We start from the raw sequence: 20,744 nt of genomic DNA, 5'->3' as shown, positions 1-20,744 counted from the left end.
GATTAACCGTTCATTTGGTCTAAAAGGTACTACTATCTTTGTTCTAAAATACATGACGTACAAATTAATTCATACACTGAAATAAAATTATTTCCGTCAACTAAGATGCATGTACATATGTCAACACTGTGACTCATCCCCTGTTTCCATATGAAAATAGTTGACTGAACCTGACATGTTTCTTAGTTATCAGCTATCACACCATTTGAACACACCAAATCGTGATGTTATTATTAGTTCCGCAACTTGGTTGAATTCGCGAAACCCTGTGAATTAGTATCAAATTAAACAGAGAAGAATAAGCTGATCTCAAAGGTTTATTCCTTTATTCCAAAGCTTGGAACCCTATGACTTCATGGATTCATGCTTGTTTTTGCAGCAGCATGCACACCATGCAATTCTAGCTGTTCTATCATCTGTGCAGCTTAATTAGATATCATCAATCGTGTCAGGGAAATAAACTATGTGGGGATCCAAATGGAATTATTCCCATGTCCTTCGACAGTCAATAGTCTCGAGCTATTGTTAATTGTCGAGACACATCCATGTCCATCCAGAAGGATTTAAATGACTGATTCTAAAATCTGTGTTCCCTGGATTGAATGAACATGGGCCAAAGTCAAATATTACAATAAAATGCTCTCTTGCACATTAAGCGTCAAATATTTTTTAAACAAGTAATCTAGTTTTGTTTCTTGTCAACTAGTACTCCCTTCGTTCACAGCAAAGTCGAGAGTTTGAACACTGACACGGTGTTCGAAAAAATGCAACTTTAATTGACCACAGACTTGTATTATAATATTTATAAACATGAGGTTAGTCAAAAGAAAATTATGAAGCCTAATAACACTTCGATATTGCAAATACATGTTTCTAGGCAACACAACACATATTGGTCTCAAGTGTTCAATCAGAATAATTTAACAAATGCTTGTAGCAAAAAATTTCAATGTTTTACTAAGTTCATGTCAAAATTTCATCTTCTTTGTGAACTAGGTGAGTATTTTAAAAATAACCTCTTATCAATCATTACATTAATTGACAATGGGTCTAATTAGATAACCTTATTTTTTTGGCTTCGGTCAGCACTAACAAAGTCTTCAACTTGCACAATGACGTTTGGGCTTAGGTGACCAGCTAAGTTTAAAACTGGTACATGCTAGACTAGTTTCGATTTACCTTTGTTCTTCACAACACCATCTTCATGTGTTGCTCCCTGCAAAAGTTGCCTCTAGAATGTCTTATGAAGCAAATTTTGTTTTCAGTGCCACTCCTATTTGCTTCCCATACAACCAAAATTTGCTTCGATTCGAAAGAAGCTTTGTTCACTTGTGTAGAAAGCATAATGCACTTGGACAAACAAATTCACAATCATATATATGACACATGCATGTTTTTAAAAATTCTTTTGGCATTTTAGAAACCTGTGTTGCCCGGACAGTATGACAACTCATAACATGAGCCAAAGTGAAATGCCATTACAATATTTTTTTCCCTTTTGCACATTAAGCGTCAAATCATTTTTTTTAGAAACACAGGACAAATGCAGACACTCACAAACACGCGTGAACACTCACCCCTATGAATGCACACACGCACACCCTACTCGGCGGGTCTTGAGAGATCGACAAAGTCACCACAGACGCTTCGTTGTTGACGAGTACGTCACCTACCACTGAAATCAAAACGCTGGTGAAATCATGGATTAAATCCAGATAATGTGAGCACCCATGCCAAGTCTAGGACTTGAACCTGGGTGGATTGGTTTCACCACAAGAAACCACACCACCTAAACTAGGCTCAGTTCACCAGCAATATCAAAAATTTAATTCTCAGCACATTTGAGTTCACTTCATTCATCTAGTCAAAATAAATAAACAAGGCACGTAGTGCCTTACTGCTAGATATTCCAACTCTGTAGTACAGTTCAGGATGAAGAATAGTACAGATGAATACATGGCAAGGAAAGATCGGGGAATGGTTAAACATCTGAAATAACTACCTTCTGGTCATGGAAAGTTAGAAAAGCTTCCAGCTGAACGACGAACTTGGTACCGGAGAATTTTGTACAAGTTCTTTCAGCTCATCCACAATAGCCTTATAACAGAACATGAGTTGTTCCTCCAAAGCAGAAGAAGACGCCATCAGGGAAGAGTGCAAGTAACCCTATCTATTCTGCATTACTCTTTGTAAACAGTAATTGTACAATAAATGCTACCACATTGCCAGCCTTAAAGGTGAAGTGTGTGTTTAACCTACTAAACGCATGAGAAGGGATATACACACTCGCCCGCTCGATATGGCAACAGAATTAGAGACCGTACCTCTGTTTGGACGACACCAGCTCGCTGTGACCTAAACTTTCTGACAGTTTCAACAACATCCAGAGCATCCTGTTCACCAAGTAAAATCCTCTCTATTGTATTATGGATGGTTATATAAGCACCAGTTCTCCCGAGGCCTGCACTGCAAAATCCAGAGAGAGAATGCAAATAGCATTTGAGTGTGGGAAAGGGTGCAGAAGAAAGCATGCTCTTAAGTTGAAACCAACCTGCCATGTACAACTATTGGAAATCCCCTTCGAGATTTGATGTGATGCAATCTTTTCATAATTTTTCGTACAACACTACTGTCATTTGGCACCCCATGGTCAGGCCATTCAGAATACTGTATGTGAAGAACAGTAGTGAATCTATCCGACTGTAAAATGGAGAATTATCAGATAGAGACACTTCAACCATAAATTTCTTCAGTGCAGTAATTCTAAGGTTAGTATACATGTATACTCTCTTATACAACTACGCCAAGGGGTGCTTTTAAGGAATGATATTTCTTGGTAAATTAGGTATTTAAGTGTACTATATAGTATGGTTTTATATTTTGCATAACTGTGGAAAAATAGTTCAGGTTATATCCATTTCAAAGTTCTCAAAATCACAAACCAAATTGTGGAACATCATGACAATAATGCAAGATCCACAGGAGTAAATTACTAATTTGAATACAACATTTCTTTTTGACTGAGACCATGTACAGTCATATTTTTCAAAATCCTCCCGTGGATCGTCTTGTATTGTTGTCATGATGCTCCACAACTTGTTTCATGATTTTTTAGAGGTTTGAAATAGTCAAACGCCTGGGCCATCTCTGGGGAGCAGTAACATGTGAGAAGCTTGAACTGTTCATGATTTTTGAAAACTTTGAAATAGTGAAGAGGGCTGAAAATTTTAATGTTGGTGGTAGTGAGTTGTAAGTACAAACTACAGATGACCGTTGCATTGGCGGAGAGAACTTCTAAACTAAAAATGGATGTACTACTGCATTCTACTATGACATTGGAAGACATGGTGGATTGGCTGACAGCATTTGCAAAGAATGTTATGACATGTTTCAAATAAAAGAAAGAGCAGTAACCAAGTCTCCAAAGATTTTTTTTATACCATTTAGTTCTTTAGAGCGGGTGGAATTGGTGGTGGATTATCCACATGTCTATCACCTCCATCCACCCTTGCTGAAAAGTATTGAGCAAAAAAGACTAACTTGACCACTTCTGATCTAAAAAATCTCTAACAAAAAAGAGGTAGTATGCATGACACAAGTCACAAGAAGCATGACCAGGCGTGGCGTTGGAGATGAGAACGCAATGTGTAGGCCAAGCATGAACAGGAGGTGCAATACCAGCTTAGTAGAACTTGGATGAGCAAGTCGACACACTGAGCTGACAACAACGGCTTAACATGATCGTGTATAAAGATTATCCATAAAAACACATGATATTAGGTAGTGTTATGGTATATACTTATGCAGTTCTATGGCACTATGGCAGAGTGTAGAATACACTATTCTACACCCCGGTAGTAAAACTGTGTACATAAGTCATACATTTACGAGGAGGTTTTACAATTGTTTTCGTAAATAGTTCTAGAAATTTACTACCATGCAGTTGTGTTTTCACTACCACTTATTTGAACATGTTTTTGTGATTGTTTCATGACTCGAGTAGTTTTAACTTCAGCCAAGTAAAATCAGTGCGAAATCACTAACTTCTGTACGTGGTATTACTATTTCTGGAACGACTATTTACTGCACGTCAAACCGTAACGTATAAAATATGTACTACTTCACGTACTTCTTCACAAACACTTGCATGGTCCAGTGGTTAGAGTGGCAACAGTGTGTGAGTTAGGCATATGCGTAAGGCTTGGGTAGATTATATTAGAAAAGGCATAGATTAAATAATATATATATCCTTATTGGATATTTTATGTCCACTAAAAAACTCAAGTTAAATTACAGAGAGTCCAATTAGATCTCATGCTTTTGGCATTTTAGGCCAGCTTTTAGGTCCCAAGCAGAAACCCGAAAGAAGGAAAACGGGAAGAAACTGGTCCGCACCAGCTTCCAGCTTCTCTCGTAACCTAATTCCTACTTACCCACGGCGAACTGTTATTACGGTGGAAATGCCACCGCCCAGTTCCACCGGAAAAAAAACCCGACCCCGGACCCCCGAGCGCTCGTCCTCCTCGTCGCCCACATCCTTTCCCATGGATTCGCCGCCGCCTACCCCATCGGGCACCGCCGGCGGCTTCCCCATCTCGCCCGCAACCGCCGCCCTCTCCATCCCCCATGCTGGATCTCGCGCCCTCGTCTGTTCTAGCAGTTCGCTGCCGCCCTACCCATCTCCCCCGGATCTGCTGGATCCGCCGCTGGAGCTGACTTCCAGGCGCTCGTCGCCGGCCGCCAGGAGCCCAGGAGCACGTCGCCTCCGCCGCTCTTCCCAAGCCCCGTCGTTCCCAGGCTCCTAGGGAAGTCGCCGTTCGTTCCCCAGATCTATTTGCCTGCGCAACTGTTGACTGTTTTGAGTTCGAATCGGGATAAAGGATCTGGGGGAGGTAGAGATATGGTTCAATCTTGAGTTCGAATCGGGATAAAGGACTAGCTTGTAACAGTTTTATGCAATGAATCAATAATAAAAAAAATCCCAACAAGCCTCAGAGCCTCTCTCCCACGTCAGGAACGAGCCCTGCCGCCTGTTGTTGAGGGCGAGGGCCCCTTCTACGGACCATTCTCCTACCTAATTTATCCTGTCGTGGACCAAGGTCCATAACAATCTGAGTAAACTATACAATATAGCTAAACTCGGAATGAATTAGCTTTCGGGATGAAAAAAAAAAAGCTACTCCCTCCGTCCAACAAAAATGTTTCAAGTTTGTTAAAATTTAGATGTATCTAAACATAACTTAGTGTATAGATGTATTCAAATTTAGTCAAAGTTGAGGCATCTTTTGTCGGACGGAGGAAGTACAAAATTGTGTGACATAGTAAATGTGTGTGTAAAATATTGTAAAATCATCACAAAATGTAGAAATTTCAAGTCACTGCAGAATTTCAGCAGTAAAACCCATGGAAGATTTACTGTCAAATGCAGAATTTCCCCATCAGAGTGCATAATAAGCACGCTGGTGCAGAATAGCACTGCTGATATATAGGAAAATGCATATATAATGTGTTTATTCATAATCACTTTTTAAAATCCAAGGTCTAACTTTAGATTTTGCACGGGGACCCAAATCCTCAGGTACGGCCCTGCACATTTCCTCTTTACTTTTCCTTTCACTTGGCCCCACGGGTACTCGTAATACTTTTGTTCATCCGTAATGAAAATTAGCGGTGCTGCCACTATTTCTTCAAGAAAATCATAAAATAAAAGCAACACGTATGTGATAGCTTTATAGTACATCTTTACCTCGTTACATTGCACCTTCAGACTTCGCAACACTAACTGACCATCCATTCTGATCTTCATGATCTTGATGCAAAATCTTCCATAATCTCCTTCCCCCTCGCTCAATGGAAGATATTCATCACACTGTCATTATATGACATCACAGGTCTTGTTGAATAGGATTGGATACAAGGAAATATCTGTAACTATGTCTAACTATAAGATTACATAGAAGAAGTAGGAGTATATGTTACATGCTAAAAAATAGAGGTACGGTGTTTTTTTATCCATTTGAGTTCCAAAATTCCCTAGGCAGCCTAAGAAGTGTATATGTGCTGTCTCCTTAGATATTTTTATTATGCTTTCATGCCCATTTCGTTTTCATGTTCCGGACAACTGAATCACATATGACAATCTGAGAAGTGTATGTGCAACCACATCCATAGAGCGATGCAACAACTGTTGAGCATTAAGTTTCCTTCACACATACTAAGAAAAGTAGCTTTGTCCATAGAGGCATTGAGAAAGGAATTAATAAATGGAAAAACTAACTGATAATAAAATAGCACAACAAAGTAGTCGAACATATGGTGTAAGGTTGTGGAAAATTATGGAAGACAAGAGACAGTCAACACTATGTCAACTGAATGAAACTCACACGCCACAAGTGTTCATCATTCATACCTTAACATTGTCAAATTTGGTGATCATAACAATTACCGGACAGCAGTTCTCAAAGACCATCTGCCAGAAGTCTTCGAATGTATTGACTAGCGGACCTTGAGTGGAAATGAACTTTGTTTGATTTCTGTTATCAAGCTGCTAATTTTATATGCAACATGCCAGTTAGGATTATAAACAAAACGGTAATACTCCCTCCCTCCAACAAAAGATGTTTTAAATTTCTAGATGCATTCGAATTTAGTCAAAATTGAGACATCCTTTGTTGGACAGAGGGAGTAGAAAAAGTATACCAGAGAATATTCCATTTTTACCTTTGTAGGACTTGCATTTATGTAATCGTTCTTTGCAGTATGATTGCCTGTTGAGGACTGTAACCTTATCCTGGTTTCATCAACTAAAGAAGAAGTCAGAGTAAATCAAACGAATGATTCCACATGGTGGTCTTGCAGGCTACACACGACAGCCTATACAAGTTAATGATGCTCACATGGCAAGACATCAGTATAGCAGTTCTTTTCCCTATTAGCAGGACTTCGGGCAACAGAAAACTTCTGAGTCAACAGAGCCGTTCTTATGGCCTGAAAAAATTACATTGAATCAGTATTTGCAGATCTGCTTGGTAAAAACATTTCTTAATTGGGAACGTATCATGTGAAGACCTCTAGTCAGTAAAAACTTGAAAATTTCTAATCGTAGCCATTAGATTTTAAATAAACGGATCAGATTAAAGGGACACATGACGCCTCCTGCTGAATATTATTATACTCTGTGGTAGGAGGTTCTCTCCTGGATCGGATCCCCGGTTCGGCCGCCGGCTGCCGGAGATGACTTCCTGGACTGGTGGCAGCAAGCTTACGACTCCACCCCAGTTCCTCTCGCTAAGGGACTTCCTCGCTGATCATGCTCACAGTTTGGTGGATATGGAAGCATCACAATGCTGACGTCGACAATGCACAACCCTGCATCTCTTCGCTGCTCAACACCTATTCGGGCCGAGGCTCGTCAATGGTATTTGGCGGGACTGTGAGAGCAAAGAGTTTGGCAGCGGTCTTCCCGGCAGGTCCCGGCATCTCGGATGTTGAGTTGTAACTCTGGGGTGTGGATCTTCCGTGGCCTTGTACTTAACCTTCTTCCCATCAATGCATCAAAACAAAAAGCTTTTGTGTTTTCCCGGAAAATAATAAAGATTACCGGTTGTTATGCAACATTTGATATGGCCATGATATATTCGAGAACACATTTCCATTTAATTGGTGTTAACATCAATTTGTCTCATAAAAAAAGATGGGAAACAATTACGTTTCAGTTCCATGTCAACATGAAATTGATATTCTTCGACTTGGAAATACAGTCATTTGGTTACAACTTACTGAAACAGAAAAAAAAAAGTAGAGAAATTAAGACACTCCCAAATTAATATGAGTTGTTCACTTTTAGTGTATTCCAATGTCTAGTATGTACTATTCCAGGGGAAGAGGATGTCAATAACTCTGTAAGGTTAATTGGACTATGCCCTTTGAACAGTAAGCAATTAAATAATGATGTCACTAAATCATGGTGTCAAACAAGGAAAGATGTGATAGTGCTAATTAAAGTGCCGCATACTTCCTTTTTGTTTGCATCACAAGCACGTTTTTGCATTGTTTTTCTGTAGATCTTGATTAATAATTTGTCAATTTGGACTATCAATTTTATTATCATATAAAAGAAATATGCGTTGCATATTTATGTAGTGAGTAAAATACAGGGAGTAGTTTACTCTCCTCTATACGTCAAATATTTTCATGACCAAATCTTTCCTTGATCAATAGATGGCAGAGACATAAAAAAAAACATTCAGTTGTGCCACTTAGGAGGTGAGTCAGAGCACCTTAAAAAACCTCGAACGGAAACATGGACACCTAAGATGAAAGAAACTGCACAATGGTGATCTCACCGTCTAGCCGGACTAGCACTAAGATGAAGGAAGAGGTCAAGAGGCTCCTATACCGGGAGACTTCTAAGAAAAAAATCACTTAGGAGGTAAGTCGCTTGAGTGATCTCATCATGCAGCGTCGGACTAGCACTAAATAATGGAAGAGAATTATATATACCGGGAGACTTCTAAACTCCTGCAGGATTGTGGCCCGCTGCCTGAGCTTTTTGTCAAGCACCTTGAGCGCCTTCTTGCAGCGCTTCACCTGGTCCGGGGTGATCATTTGTGGCGGTGGGTCCATCTCGGGGTCGAGGCAGTGAACCTGATTTTCATACCAAGCCTGGAGCGGCGAGCTGCTGCCTGAGTAGTTAGCGTCGAGATCATCAAACCAGGCCTGCAGAGAGAGCCTTTTTTTTCATCAGAAATGTCTTTCGTCTCTAACAAAGCTATAATGTTAATGACTCCTGACTTCCTTCAGTACAAATACTAGCTATGGCTCCAGTCTTCACTAACAAAACAGTTTTGCCAACCAGGGAACCCGAAAGTTGTATTTAGATGTTGTTTAAATTTTGTAACTGCTCATGGTTGCTTGGGTCACACTGTGTATATTTAAATAAAATATAGTGAAAACATTGGGCAAACTTGTACCTAGACGACCACAGGTTTTATTTAGGCTGCTTGGTCCAGTGTTTGAGCCAAACAAAATGAGTACTTGTACATTAATCAATGTAAATCAGAAATAGCCCCAGGGAACGGAAGAACAAGAACTGAAATTAAACCAAGATGCTGTGAAAGAAGAACATGTGTTAGTTTGGTTGTGGAACTTGAGAAACACAAGTGGCAACTCTTGAGTTTTGCTGCCGATATAAAATGATCTTCAAAGCTGCTATGGAATGAGGATGATTGAATCGTCAGAAATAGGAGTGCGAGGTGGCTGAGGGTGATCCTGGACCTATGAAAGAAACAATAAGCAAGAACGATTCTGATATTGTAAGCATCTTACACTGGAAGTTGATGAGCCCTGCAGGACTTCCAGCGTAGGAAGAAGGTTATCAGGGTTTTCGTCAGCCACCACTTTCGGTGTAGTAGGCAGGCTGGGGGGGTGGGGAACCGTAGTGCCTCTTGATGGTCTGTACACAACCTTATTGTCAGTTGGCGAAAACAAAAACTTGTCAGAAACCAGCTCATCAAATGGCTTGAATATCCTAACCAACGGGCTACTCGCTACTGTACCACCGCCTGGGAGGTGGGTGGTATTCAAAGTGTGGTGGAACTCATAATCACAACGCAGCTTCTCAGCTACCTCCATGAAGTTCGCAAACTCAGAGCCGGTAAACTCCAAGAAGATGCCAACCTAAACAACTGCAATTTGTTAGTTCAAGTTCTTTTTAGTTAGGCTCAAGTGAGAAAGGCAGTTCAAGATAATCAACTCAGCACGAAAAATATTGAAAGAAGAAAGATACTGAAGCACGGTAGAGGTATTACGATATGGAGTTTATCGTCATTGAAAAGTTCTGCAACATCTTTTGCCGACTTTATCTCCATGGAAGCAGGACGAATCTGCCTTTTCGAGTATTCAACAATGCCATCAGCATCTCTAGGGCCGTCGTACGTTTGCATATTCATCCCCTCATTTGTCACTATCTTAACGGTCGGGATGACTTTGACCCCAAGTTTAGTAAGTATTGACCTGTTGTTCTTATCACTTGCATCAAGCTTAGCAAGAACAATCGGCGGATTGTTCTTGCTCAGCACTTGGGCTGCCTTCTCATACTGAGATAGATTACACAGGGGAAATGTGTGCTGTTAAGGAATGATGTTATTCACTCTGTTTAAAAATTATGAGGCGCATTTTGATTGTCTAAGCAAGCTTTGATAAAAAAAGTATTTTAATAATATGCATATACGTGACGCAAAAAATACTACTAGATTCATATGTGAAGGCACTGTTGCCAGAATATTACACAAAAAATTTAAAGCCAAAGTTTGAACTTAATCAATAAAAAACTGCGTGGTATTATAAGAAAGAGTTAAAGTCTTACCTCCCTGGCAGATATCTCGAAGTCTTTGAACCTGCAGATTTGGTTAACAATGTTTCGGACTGATTAAATAAGACAAGTAATAAATAAATTACCAGGAATAAAATCAAACTAAAATATTGTTAATATATCAGCTCTGATGCTATGAAAACATGCCATGCATATATACAAAGAAAGCAAACTTGGTATTTGCATGTCTTTTTTTTTTACCGAAGTATTTGCATGTATTGGAAATTGCAAATACCAATAGATCTCGCCAAAAAAAAACAGAATGCCACAACAACACTAAACCACCCTGTCCATGTATATAATTATGATCTACAGAACAAACTTACTGAAACAGAGCTCCGCAGAGCAAATATTTTAGCATTTCAAGAATTAAAAACTTTCAGAATTTGTGGAGTTAAGATCACAAATCTATGAAATCTGATATAAATTTCAGAATCAGATACCAAAATTGTTATCAATAAAATGTTGTATAGCCAAATACATATATAAATTGATGACTAGTATATTAATTCGCTTATTTTGTGCGAGATTATTAATTAGAGAAAAGTATATTCTTGGTCCCTCAATTGGCAGCAAAGTTTAGAAATGGTCCCTCGACTCAAAATCGTATACATTTGGTCCCTCAATTGGCAAAACCAGATACCTTTAGTCCCTCTCCTAGATTCAAACAGGTTTGATTCCATGTGGGGCGTTTTTTTTTAAGTTTTCCACGTAGGATACCACAATGCACAGTTGATGGACCAAATGTATGCGCTTTCAAGTTCAGTGACAATTTCTATTGGGAATCTGATGCCATCGTGGCATACAAATTGGGAAATTCTACAGGAAAACCACCCTCACGTGGAGTCAAAACAAGTCAAAACCGTTCAAATCCGGTAGAGGGACCAAAAGTATATAGTTTTGCCAATTGAGGGACCAATTTCGAGTTTAGGGACCATTTCTAGACTTTGCTGCCAATTGAGCAACTAAAAATATACTCTCTATAAATTAGTTCATTTAGTGTTTTGCTGGGCATTGGGAGTTTGAGAAACTTTTCTCCCAACCATTTTAAGCACACAAGGGTGGGGATTGTTTTTATACTAAGATGGATAAATTTAAGCTTATAACACAATAAACCCATGATGTCCAAAAAAAAACACATACATGTAACCTGGTCAACAATTTCATGTTTTCTCACCATGGAACACAGAACTCAATGACGATGAAGGGATGAGTGGCGATGAGTGCATCAAAGTTGGTCGCGTCAAGGGTCTGTACGATTTCTGACTCTTCTTTGTCATCGTCATGCTCACATAATGTGGAGTCCTCTTTGTCTTCATCTTCGTTACGATTGCATAATGTGGCGTCTTTTGTGTCGCTATCACCCTCCCATACTGTGGACAGCTGTTGGGATGGGGCAACATAAGCAACAGACACCTTCACCTCATCCACAATTTTCCCCATCTCTTTGTTGAATGTTTCACTGGTGATATCCTCGGTTGTACAAGCCTCGCTCACTCTAGTGCTCTGCACGAGGAATTTGTCACTGCACTGCATATGCAGTGGTGCCTTCTCCTGTGGTTGCATTGTCATGACAACCTTGCATGTAGACTGTGGAGGCAGAATGCCTCTGTTTGGATCTGTACGGTATTTCTCTGAATGTGCTGTTTTCAAGTTAAAAGCAACATATCCATCTGTCTTGTTAGTTAGCTGCAGGGAGGATGAGACCTGCTTATTTACCTCAAAAGCAAATTGCAGCTCTCGGGTGTCCATCTGGATCAACTCCATCGACTCAGAGCGCACCAATGAGAAATTAAGTTACACTATCAGTGGACCACACAGAAAAGAAATTTGACTGATGTGATTGGAGATTCCCTCTCGAAATCATGTATGACTCGATTGAGCTTACCTTGTTTACTGGAAAGACCGTTTGAAACATAGTTTCCTTCTCGTTCAGCATATCAATGATGCAATCTATAGAAGGTCTATTATTTTGATCATCATCCACACAGAGTTGCGCTACTTCAATGCACCTCTGTACTTTTGAGCAGTCTATGCTTATTGACTTATGCCACTGCAAGGTCCATATAACACAAATAGCCAACTATAAATGCTACTTCATATGTTTGACATATTTATTGTGCACGCCATGCGCACAAAAGGAAACACCAATTCTAAGAGAAAGTGAATGATATGCTACAACTACCTAGCCTCTTTCATAGCATTCAAGACTATGAATTACAGTGGAGATATCCAGAAACAAGAATGGGAAACTAGTTGTGAAAGTTTTGTAAGTTTTTTAATAATGTGTATAAGATTCATAGACGGGCACTAATTGTAATATTAGTACTTGCAAAAAAAAAGTATGACTAACTTTGAACCATACAAAATAAAATAAGGCATCGAAGTAACCACACTTTGGATTTTCTTAATGGGCAAATATGGAAATACACAAACACTGAATGTATTTTGGCTTAATTAACATGGGCAACATATCCTGTGAATCCGAGGTATGTTTTGTATCCGTGCATCCCTTGCTTAGCAGCCTAACGATTCTGATCCTACTTCTTACATCCAAAGCAGCCAGCATTTGCAATTACATGCCCGCCTCAGGACCAAACGTGTCTCTTTTTGTGAAAGTCCCCACAAACCTTCCAATCCTCGAATCCTGAGCCCATGGTCTCTCATCCCCTGGGCCAAATCTCATCGGCCAAAACCTAATCCCAACCCATACAACAACACCCTGAATTACTCATCGGTGGAGACGTCAATTCTCACCAACAAAGGCTTTGCAGCGATGAAACCAGAATCTGGAGGACCGCCCTCGACAGGAACGCGACGCTACTTAGATGAATCCCCCACGATCCCTTTACTGGACAGTGACACTCATCCCAGAGGAAGCAATAACAGGCGTAAATTGTCTCGGTGTTTGCGGCGCATCAAATTGTCTCAGGCGTAAATGGTCTGACATTCTTGAATTGTGTTGGGACGTCTCGACATATAAATCTTATACTGTACTTCGAATTAGATCAAGAGAGTCGGAGGATGGAGGCGATGGGACGCTAGACGGGGATTATGTCGTCTAGTAGGCAAAGAGGCTCAGATTCCACCTGCGGATTCAATTGCAGCTCTTGGAGAGACAAATATTAGTAGCAGGGAGTCATGGTGATTGGATTTCTGCAGCATATCTGCCGAGGAAGACAAACGGAGGTCTAGTACGTGCAGTCTGAACATTCAAGGGGGTCCGTGCAAAAGGAATTGCAGATTAGGCTATAGGCGGGCGTATTAGTGCAAAACTGCCAGCAGATTAAGCTAATACACATGATTTTAATCAGACGACTCAAGACGAGGGGATGCAGGGATGCACGCGTCCCGTGGATTTACAAGATATGGTGCCATTAACATGTTCTATATGTCAACATAAATACTCTCACCAGTGAGTATATATATACACCACTATTTATTGCAATCATATATTTTTCACAAAGGAATTTTTATTGGTATTCTGTGATAGTGCATACATGAAAAACTTGCAAAATTAATATATGAGCACATTTGTATAGAAAAAATGGTATAGTACTTTTTTGTACTCGTGCATACATACTCTAACATGATTTAGCACCTCTATTCCCTTGGAAATGTTATGAGACAGAAGTACAACCAAAAAATGCTTTCAAAAATAAGTACTGGAACAAATTGTGGGTGTAGATACTCCCTACATTGGTGTATGGATGATTGGCACATAGGTCAGGTCATGCTTGGGGTCAGGCTATTGGGTTAAGGATCAGCACTAACACACACGAATGGAAAAGAAGAAAGACATACCCCAAAGACGTTTATTTGTTATGTATGAAAAGTTTGTCATAAATTCTAAACTATGGTGCTTTGTTCAACTTAAAACTTGAGCTATAAAATAATCTAATATTAAACCTGAACTTTGTAAAACACTTTGACCTGAACATCAGCCTTAGATGGTGATTTGAGAAATAATAGATGTAGAGAACGCTATGAAATGAAAACATGCAGAAGTCCATCCAAATATATGATTATTTCAATCTATACAAGAACAAGAGATAAATATTTGTCCTGCATAACACAAATTGTAATGTTTTTCTTATTTGCAAGTTCATATTGTTCAGCATTCTCTATGTTCATGAATTCTTTCAAATTTTGCTGACAAAGTCGAACATGCAAAGCCACTCTAATATTCTTCCATTGTACCAAGGTTACTGAAATAATACTTGTTCCGAGTAACTCAATAACAAAACCTAATATGATTCAATAAAAGCAGAAAATGATTAACTAGATTCTCCTTACATTTTTTATGTCGGGCAAATCTTTACTCCCTCTTAATAATTTCATGATTATAATGCCCAAACTGTATATGTCTGACTTGAACGATATTTCTCCTTTCTCTTGGTACTCTGGTGCCATGTATCCCCTGTGTGGCAATATATATGATAGCTGAAGCATCATGGCATGAAGAAATTGATCAATTGGTTTAATCTAAAAATAAGAAATGGAGTCCTGAAGTTGTTTAGCTCACATTGACCCAAAAATATTTTTAGTAATCAGTCTGGATTGTTCTCTTCCAAAGAGTCTTGACAAGCCGAAGTCAGTTATTTTTGGTACCATGTCAGCATCAAGCAAAATATTTTCTGGTTTGAGATCCAAATGATTAATCCGTTCTTTGTGAAGATAACGCAAACCATTGCAAATACCCTCAATCAATTGATAGCGTGTTTCCCATTCACGTCACGGGATTCATCTGTAAAAGCAAGCATAAGAGCACTCAAATAATAATAAGGTTCCAGATACTCAATATTTGGATGCTTTGCACATGAAAGAGGAACCCTCAAATAAGTTTTTTGCAGCTTTCATACCATTAAGATAATCTTGAAGGCTTTTATTAGGTACATATTCAAAGCAGAGCAGCCTTTTTCGCAGCTCTGCAACAACATATTGTCCATTGAACGGTAAGACCTGCCCTTGTGTATCTGAGCAATACCCTAGAAATCTTACGATGTTTTTGTCCTTCACGTTTATAAGGCATGTAAGCTCATCGTTAAACTGCTTCTCAGTAAAGTCATCATTTTTGTAGAGCTTCTTCACAGCTACCTTCCCTTTTGAACAACTCCCTGCTTAAACCATAATACAACACCACATTAACGTTGACATCAGTATTTAGCTCCAGTTGAATAGATATTTTTTTAAATCACCATTTCCAAATAAAAAGAGTCATACCATATAAACCACTCCAAACCCACCACTACCAATCTCTTGAGAGAAATCATTTGTAATTTTTTTTAGAAGTGCATATGATAGCATTGTTGGCTCCGCATGTTCATCAATCAATATGCGCTCCAGGATTTCAAGTTCTTTCTCTATGTCATCCATTTCTGCAATACATAACCAAGTGTAATTTTGCTTCTGCAATATAAAGTGCTCGTATACAGTACTGACTGTAGACATGAAACCGTACTATATGTTATTACTCCTTGATGAAAATTAGATATTTGCACATAAAACAAATTGTCTCAACGATGAATGCACAGAATAGTATTAGGACCTCCAATGCATTTCACTCAATTTCCAAAGCTATCACATGAAAGCAATAAACAAACCTCTTATAGAACTGTGTTAAGAATATGCTGCTAGGAAACAAAATAAAGTTTACAATGCAACATATGATTTCTCCGATTAACCTGTACAACGTCTAAGTAAGAAACCAAGAATCTACCAAATCAGTCCCTCTTGAAACTCATGCTTCAGCTCCTCTATCCATAGCATGGCACTGGATTTGACAAAGTCTATGTGAAGACCATTTATTCAAAATAATCTATGGAACTGCATGGACCATATGCACAGCATGACAGGGAATTTGACAGTTAGGGCTCTCGAAATTGGCATTATTGATGGCTTTCTATTCATGCCCAGGGTGTTTGAAGTAATGGGGAAATAATGAGAGGCACAAAAAACAGTATGGTCAGTAGCCTCGGCAAGTTGAGTTTCTGCCAGGAAAACGAAGAAGGAAAGGCCTGGTGGAGATCTGAATTAGCCACAGTAACCCCAAGCCATGTGTGTGTAAGATACTAAGATATTTGCAGCAAATAATTGCATAGTTAGAATGGAAGCAAATAACGCAACAGAAATGTAATGAACCAGTGACAGTGAGAATGAGAAGGGTTGCTTGGGAATGGGAGGGTCGGCGCGGCCTGCCATGGTTGGCCTCCAGGGATTCGGCCCGGGCACAGAACCAATTGATGTCTGGTTCAATAGAAGGCACGGATGCAGGCTGAACGGTGGTGTTTAGGCAAAGGGCGGGCTGAACCCGTCAGCAACACTGCCAGTGCTCCCCTTTCCCCTCACCGCACGCCTGGCAAGAGGAACATGCCGTGCTACAGATACAGAGGCAGACGAAGGGAAGGGGAATGGTAGGAGTAGAGTAACTTTTTTCATAACCAGATTTTTTTGAAGAAATTTAAAAATAAACTTATTTGAAAACTATAACAAAATCTCATCATTTCCTATTGGCGCCAAGCACGATGAACATCGTAGTGTCAACCACCATAGCATTGACTTTTGACTTAAGGTTGTGTTGCTTTGCACCTTATCGTGTTCGGAGAGGTTGACAAACCGACAAAGTGGGTCAAATTTAATCATGGTTTTTAAACAATGCCACTTAGTTTTAAAAACCAATTTCACTTTTGAAAAAAAGAAGTAAAAACAGATGAGATTGTAAAAAAGAAACAAAAACAAGGCAGGAATGTCAATGACGGTAATGACACTTTTGGGTGGTTTTGACGAACGAATCATCTCAACCGCCTGATGAGTTTGTGTCGTCATGACCATGTAGGATGGTCCGTACCTCAGGTCTAGTTTGGCTATGTTGTGGGCGTAATCATTGAGTTGAAGGTTTTCGTATGATGTTTTGCTAATTAACTGAGGAGCTAACTTCATCTTAAATTAACAGAGAATGCAAAACTTTTGTATAGGTTCAAAAGTGAAAATACTTATAGGATCTTTTGTTAGAGAAAAGACCCTTGTTTCTTCCGCAAAGTTGAAGTGCAATCAATACAAAACCGTTCATAATAATTTATAGCCTTAATAACAAGAGATGAAGAAAAAAAACTTTTGCTTAAAATTTTGTTTTCTCTCCCTGTAGTGTCCAGCTAAGGAATACTAAACTGTTGCGGATCTAAGGAATACTAAACTTATACTCCCTCCTTCCCAAAATAAGTGACGTGAATTTGTACAAGAATCTATACAATTCCACGTCGCTTATTTTGGGACGGAGGGAGTAGGATCTTTTGCATAGTTTGAAAAGCTATCTAGCTTATCTTGTCTGCTTTATTAAGGTAACTAAGGTACAGTAAGTGCTTGGTTCTTACTCAGTCTGTTCCTTTTATAAGATATTATAGTTTTGTCCTAGGTCATGCTTCTTAAATTTGACCAAGTTTATAGCAAAATATAGTAATATCTACAACATCGAATAAAGATACAATGAAGACATATGTCACGATGAATTTAATAAAATTAAACTAGAGTTATAGATGTTGGTAGATTTTTCTATAGACTTTGTCAAACTTAGAACATAGCTAGAACATCTCATAAAAAGGAACACGGGGAGTAGATTTTTACATACCTAAGCGTGTCAACTGTCTACATACGTTTGACTGTTGACCAAACTCTGTTTTCCATCGTGAAACTTGACTCTATTGGTACGACAATACGCTTGAATTCGCCGGCCACGTGGTTATATTTTCTGGAACAAATTTTGTTTTTTATGCAACAACTCTGGAGCAAGATTAGTCACTCTGAAATTAAACAGAACCTAGCTAGCTTAAGTATGCACGCAACCATGGCAAATGCTTTGGCAGACGGGAACAGTAAAGTCAAAGCTATAGGGATGCATATTTCCATACTGATATGCTTAACCTGGAGAAGGAAGAGTACAGGCCGGCCGGGAAGGTCGGTTGATGGAAGATCTGACGGAGCGAGCAACCAAGACGAGACGGGGGAGGTGGTCGGGGCGGCGGCAGCAGCTTTCATGGAAGAGGCTCCGGGCCTGTCTGCCGAAGGTCAACGAAGGCATCATCTGAACCGAACTGTGCTCGATGAAGATCTGTTTGTTAAGAAGAGGGGGAGGGTAACGCGGAGGCGGTAGCTCGGGAGCGATCTCGACCCACCGTCCGAGCCACACGATCTACCATAGGAAGGCAACTTTTTGAATTTTTATTTGCTTCTCTCTTCTCTCTTGTTTCCTTGCTGAAATTTCGAAAGTGCTTGCTTATGTATGTACCTATCGGTACTAACAAGAATACATGATGGTATTCAAATCACAAATGAACATCTACCCAAAACAAAAACGAGTACCTCTTCAATACTTAGTTGTGCGTGATGGTACTCAAATAACAGTACATACATCAACTCATAATTGTACGTCATGTATCAAGAAAAAAAGCAAACATTCATGAAAATTATTACACCGTCATGTACCCATGGTACATCACAGATACACCAAGTACCAGGAAAAAAAAATTAGAAACATTCGTCAAAACTTAATTCCTTCTCGTGTAACCATTCATCAAAATTATTACATCGCCATGTACCCATGGTACGTGATGGTGCATCACATGTACCTTAATAATTTTTAGGTACCTCGTCATGTCTTGACAAAATGACTGCACAAAAATTTATAAAAAAATAGTACCTCGTCATGTACCCATGATACATCACCTGTACCTTCTCGTATACACATTCATCAAAATTACTATCTCGTCATGTACCCAAGGTTCATGACGGTACATCACCTGTACCTTCTCGTGTACATATTCATCAAAATTTCAAATAGTCTGTATTTTCGATTCACAGAAAAAACACAAGATCCAAAATCAAAAGAAGAACAGCTTCCCTTTGTCCACATCGCGATGGGGATAACGAAATCAATACAATACCTTACCTCTCAATAGGTACCAAATCAATGAGATAACAAAATCAAAACAACAACACCAGATCCGAATGAGGATGGGAGCGGAGGCCACACGCGGTTGAAGGAATTCTAGAGGACAGCAGCGGTTGAATCCATGGCCAGCTGCAATGGCAGCGAAGGCCGAGCCCACGGCCCGCGCGCGGCGGCGCGGACGCGAAGACCACGGCCCGTGGCAGTAGCAGCCTTGCGCCTTGCAGCTTGTGGCGCCCCTGGACCTTCCTCTCGTGAGAGAGAGAGAGAAAGAGAGAGAGAGAGAGAGAGATTTAGTGGGGATGGCAGGTGAATAGGAGAGATAGAGGATCGGAGGAGATGGAGCGTGGGAGAGAGAACGATGGGATGGAGATAGGAAAAGGCTGCCACCCATCCACTGCTAATCACACGAGGGAGATTAAGAAAAACAAAAATCGCCATGTGATTGGTGGACACGATGGGGCGAGATCGCTCCGGAGCTACCGAGAGGTTTTGCGGGGGAGGGGCTGCAAAGCACAGCAGTTCAAGGGAAGAGGAAAGGGGTACTATGGTCTTTTTGGAAGGGGAAACTGACTGGTCAAGGACTCGAGGGGCCCTGTTAGATAAAACGCCTGGATGCAAAGCTTGAAAGGATAGAAGATGCAATTGCGAATTTGCGATGCCACTGATGGCGAATTTGCGGAAAATATGTACCTCCGTTCTTTTTATAAGATCTTATCTTTGTTTAAGTCAAAAATTAAAATTTGACCATATTTACAGAAAAATCTATCCACATTTACAATTCTAAATTAGCCTTATTAAAAGTCTCATGATATATATCTTTACAGTTTAGTCATTTGATATTAACATATTTTTCTAAAACTTTATTCAGGTTTTAGAAGTTTAACTTAAGACAAAACCAAATTCAAAAGGACAAATAAGACAGTTTTGAATCAAGATGAATCTGGTAGGCATAAAGTACTGGACATCACATCTGCACCAACCCAACCGGATATCTTATTAGGAGAGACGGATCCAATGACGTGGGTCAATTGACTTGGGGCAACTGACATGTGGTCTGGTGGAACAAAAAAAAACAATACAAATCTCTCTGGTCCATGAGGTTTTGAAAACACAAAAATATACTCGCTCCGTCCCATATTAAGTGACACTAGAACATAATGGCGCGCATTGCCACGCCCGACCTTGTATTTGCAAAGAATAGGTTCGGGTGTAATACGATGATGTAGTGGATATAGAAATTGTAATGACAAATGCATTAGAAATGGAAATTATATTGTATTAAATAACATGTCCTTATACATGGATTTGGAAAGTGACATAAGCACCATGGAAATAAACCGCTACCATATGTTTGATTTGTTTTCTCATGGAAGTGGACGGTGCTCTCAAATATCTTCTGATCAAATCCATTCGTGCAAACAATTTGTT

At 39.7% G+C, this 20,744-nt stretch overlaps 1 protein-coding gene across 14 annotated transcripts; it reads right to left on the bottom strand.

The window, feature by feature from the left end:
- Positions 1-1,407: 1,407 nt before the first annotated feature.
- Positions 1,408-19,857, bottom strand: LOC100838116. 14 transcript variants are annotated; one of them, XM_024463471.1, is made up of 19 exons: positions 18,290-19,855; positions 15,596-15,750; positions 15,235-15,489; positions 14,898-15,119; positions 14,669-14,792; positions 12,261-12,425; positions 11,550-12,142; positions 10,367-10,397; positions 9,810-10,127; positions 9,328-9,678; positions 8,503-8,718; positions 6,897-6,987; positions 6,721-6,803; positions 6,410-6,547; positions 5,747-5,869; positions 2,552-2,700; positions 2,325-2,466; positions 2,003-2,121; positions 1,408-1,675 (listed from the first exon to the last, which is right to left on the bottom strand). In XM_024463471.1, exons 4-18 carry the CDS (start codon positions 14,984-14,986, stop codon positions 2,020-2,022), a joined length of 2,715 nt encoding a protein of 904 aa, XP_024319239.1. In that variant the 5' UTR covers positions 14,987-15,119; positions 15,235-15,489; positions 15,596-15,750; positions 18,290-19,855; the 3' UTR covers positions 1,408-1,675; positions 2,003-2,019. The 14 variants fall into 14 exon arrangements, with proteins under 14 accessions (XP_024319239.1, XP_024319243.1, XP_024319240.1 ...); XM_024463475.1 differs by having other exon boundaries at positions 2,003-2,097; XM_024463472.1 differs by lacking the exon at positions 1,408-1,675 and adding an exon at positions 17,997-18,116 and having other exon boundaries at positions 1,805-2,121; positions 18,290-19,857.
- Positions 19,858-20,744: the final 887 nt, after the last annotated feature.

The sequence above is a fragment of the Brachypodium distachyon genome, chromosome 4 (assembly GCF_000005505.3).
Source record: "Brachypodium distachyon strain Bd21 chromosome 4, Brachypodium_distachyon_v3.0, whole genome shotgun sequence".
NCBI lineage: Eukaryota > Viridiplantae > Streptophyta > Magnoliopsida > Poales > Poaceae > Brachypodium > Brachypodium distachyon.
This window is presented reverse-complemented; position numbering and strand designations above follow the sequence as displayed.

Coding starts and splice junctions, on each gene's coding strand:
- LOC100838116 (XM_024463472.1), bottom strand. CDS start 14,986: ATGGTACCAAAAATAACTGACTTCGGCTTGTCAAGACTCTTTGGAAGA. Junction 10,398..11,549: donor ATTGAGTTCTGTGTTCCATG/GTGAGAAAACAT, acceptor CCAAATCTGCAG/GTTCAAAGACTTCGAGATAT. Junction 5,870..6,409: donor CCAAATTTGACAATGTTAAG/GTATGAATGATG, acceptor ATATAATGACAG/TGTGATGAATATCTTCCATT.